The sequence below is a fragment of the Merops nubicus genome, unplaced genomic scaffold (genome assembly GCF_000691845.1).
Source record: "Merops nubicus isolate BGI_N331 unplaced genomic scaffold, ASM69184v1 scaffold10799, whole genome shotgun sequence".
In the NCBI taxonomy this organism is placed as follows: domain Eukaryota; kingdom Metazoa; phylum Chordata; class Aves; order Coraciiformes; family Meropidae; genus Merops; species Merops nubicus.
The window spans coordinates 1-296 of record NW_008630365.1 but is presented as its reverse complement, the minus strand read 5'-3'; the positions used below and the strand labels follow the sequence as shown (position 1 = coordinate 296).

General features: G+C 59.8%; 1 protein-coding gene across 1 annotated transcript in view; it reads right to left on the bottom strand.

The window, feature by feature from the left end:
- The window catches only part of LOC103779634 (pituitary homeobox 1), a gene marked incomplete at its 5' end in the record, with an annotated part of 504 nt that extends 215 nt beyond the window's left edge, over window positions 1–289 (bottom strand). Inside the window, one exon of the mRNA XM_008947277.1 lies at window positions 3–289. Within this exon, the coding sequence (XP_008945525.1) occupies window positions 3–289 (287 nt within the window). The remainder of the gene's footprint in view (window positions 1–2) is intronic.
- Window positions 290–296: the final 7 nt, after the last annotated feature.

Below are 296 nucleotides of genomic sequence, written 5' to 3'. Positions count from 1 at the left end.
GCGAGGAGCCGCTGATGTTGTTGATGTTGTTGAGACCGGAGTTGGCCATGCCCGGCACGGCCGAGTGGCCCATACTGGAGGGCATGTTCATGGAGGAGATGCTGCTGGGCGCCGAGAACATGGACTGCGAGGAGAGGGGGCTCATGGAGTTGAAAAAAGTGAAGCTCTTGGTGGAAAGAGGAGCCGGGGTGAGGCTTTTGGTGGCCCAGTTGTTGTAGGGGTAGCCGGCGTACATGTCGTCGTAGGGTTGCATCAGCCCGCTGAACTGCGGCACGTAGCCGTTCTTGCACAGGTCC